We start from the raw sequence: 1,686 nt of genomic DNA, 5'->3' as shown, positions 1-1,686 counted from the left end.
AGAGCGAGACTCCGTCTCAAAAAAAAAAAAGAAAAAAGAAAAAAGAAACACACCAACATGACTCATGTGTACATATGTAACAAACCTGCATGTTGTGCACATGTACCCTAGAACTTAAAGTATAATAAAAAATAAAAATAAAAAATAAAAGAATTGCTATAAATGAAAAAAAAAAAGGATTAAAGGGTTCAATGTGTGCCAATTGAAGGGAGAGGCAATTGGCACACATTGAACCCTTTAATCCTTTCACCACCCTCCAGGTGCCCTGCTGGCCCTGGTCCTCCAGGTGCCGGCCAGGCCCCCACTCACGTTCAGCAGCCGGTGCCCGGTGCCCTCCTTCTTCTTGTCCTTAGGCAGGGCCATCATGCCCTGGTCCAGGGTGTAAGGGACCGAAGAAGCCTCTGACCCTTTAATGTGCATGATATCCGGGCTGCTGTAGGGATTCTTCTGCAATAGCGGGGTGGGGGACAGGGCTTGGACCCGCCCGCTGCAGTTATCAAGTGTGCTGAAAGGCCTATTTGTCTCTTGCGGTGGCTCCATCTCTCCATCTTCTGGGGCCTGTCTGCGCCCAACCGACGGCCCGCTACCGCGCAGGCGCGGCCCTCCCGCAGCCTTTCCAGCATTTTCCCAGCGCGTGCCTGCCGCCTAGTGACCCACTCACGCCGGGCCCCTGCTGGGAGTGGCGGGAGGCCAGCTTTGGAGGCATGCGTGCTTAGGGAGGCTGGAAGGTCTGCTGCACGCACTTGCCAGGCTATTTCAGTCTCCTTTAGAAGGAAGTCAGAGCACGCTGGTGGAGAGCGAGGCACCTCACGGGGCCCAACCACTTTAGTTCACTGTCTTGTCCGCCCTTTAGCCCTCACGAGTCCTTTTCTCCCTGCATCATTTCTTTCTGGAAGATTTACAGTATCAGTCATTACTTCCTCTACACTGTCTCCTGAGCTCCAGATGTTAAATATTCAACAGTCTACTTTGACACCTTTACCCAATTGTTCCACAGACACATAACACGTTAATATTCATCTTCCCTCTTAAACCTCTAGTACGTTCCAAATTCATTTGATGCAGCAATCTCATATCCACAAAATCTTAAAAATTCAGACACATTTTAAAATTCTGACCCTAAATATCTGAATCTTACCTTTCCCTTTATGGCACCTAGTTTGGGACATCTCACACACGAGACAATTGTAATGATTTACTCATGGGTCTGCCAACCTGCTGTCATCCGTCCCTTTCACTGCCCCCGTATTAGTCCTTTGCAGCAACGGATGGAGCTGAAGACCATTATCCTAAGCAGACTAATACAGAAACAGAAAACTAAATACCACATGTTCTTACTTAAAAATGTGAGCTAAACAAGGAGAACACATGGACACAAAGAGGGGAGCAACAGACACTGGGATCTACTTGACGGTGAAGGATGGAAGGAAGGAGAGGATCAGAAACTACCTTTGGGGTACTAGGCTTATTACCTGGGTGACGAAATAATCTGTACACCCCCATGACACAAAATTTACCTGTATAACAAACCTGGACATGTACCCTTGAACCTAAAATAAAAGTTAAATCAAAAATTTAAATAAATACAGACAGAACAAAACCAGATAATTCCAGAACTTTTTTATTGTACACAAAAATCTAAATTTCTTAACATGCAAACCAAAGGTCTACAAAATGTACTCTCCT

General features: G+C 46.1%; 1 protein-coding gene across 1 annotated transcript in view; it reads right to left on the bottom strand.

The window, feature by feature from the left end:
- Positions 1 to 586, bottom strand: part of ALS2CR11 (amyotrophic lateral sclerosis 2 (juvenile) chromosome region, candidate 11) — a 194,948-nt gene extending 194,362 nt beyond the window's left edge. Inside the window, exon 1 of the mRNA XM_011950005.1 lies at positions 310 to 586. Within this exon, the coding sequence (XP_011805395.1) occupies positions 310 to 540 (231 nt within the window). The 5' untranslated portion in view covers positions 541 to 586. The remainder of the gene's footprint in view (positions 1 to 309) is intronic.
- Between the last annotated feature and the right edge of the window lie 1,100 nt (positions 587 to 1,686).

The sequence above is a fragment of the Colobus angolensis genome, unplaced genomic scaffold (genome assembly GCF_000951035.1).
Source record: "Colobus angolensis palliatus isolate OR3802 unplaced genomic scaffold, Cang.pa_1.0 Scaffold30, whole genome shotgun sequence".
NCBI classification, from domain to species: Eukaryota; Metazoa; Chordata; class Mammalia; order Primates; family Cercopithecidae; genus Colobus; species Colobus angolensis.
The sequence above is the reverse complement of the archived record's forward strand: the minus strand, read 5'-3'. Positions and strand labels throughout refer to the sequence as shown.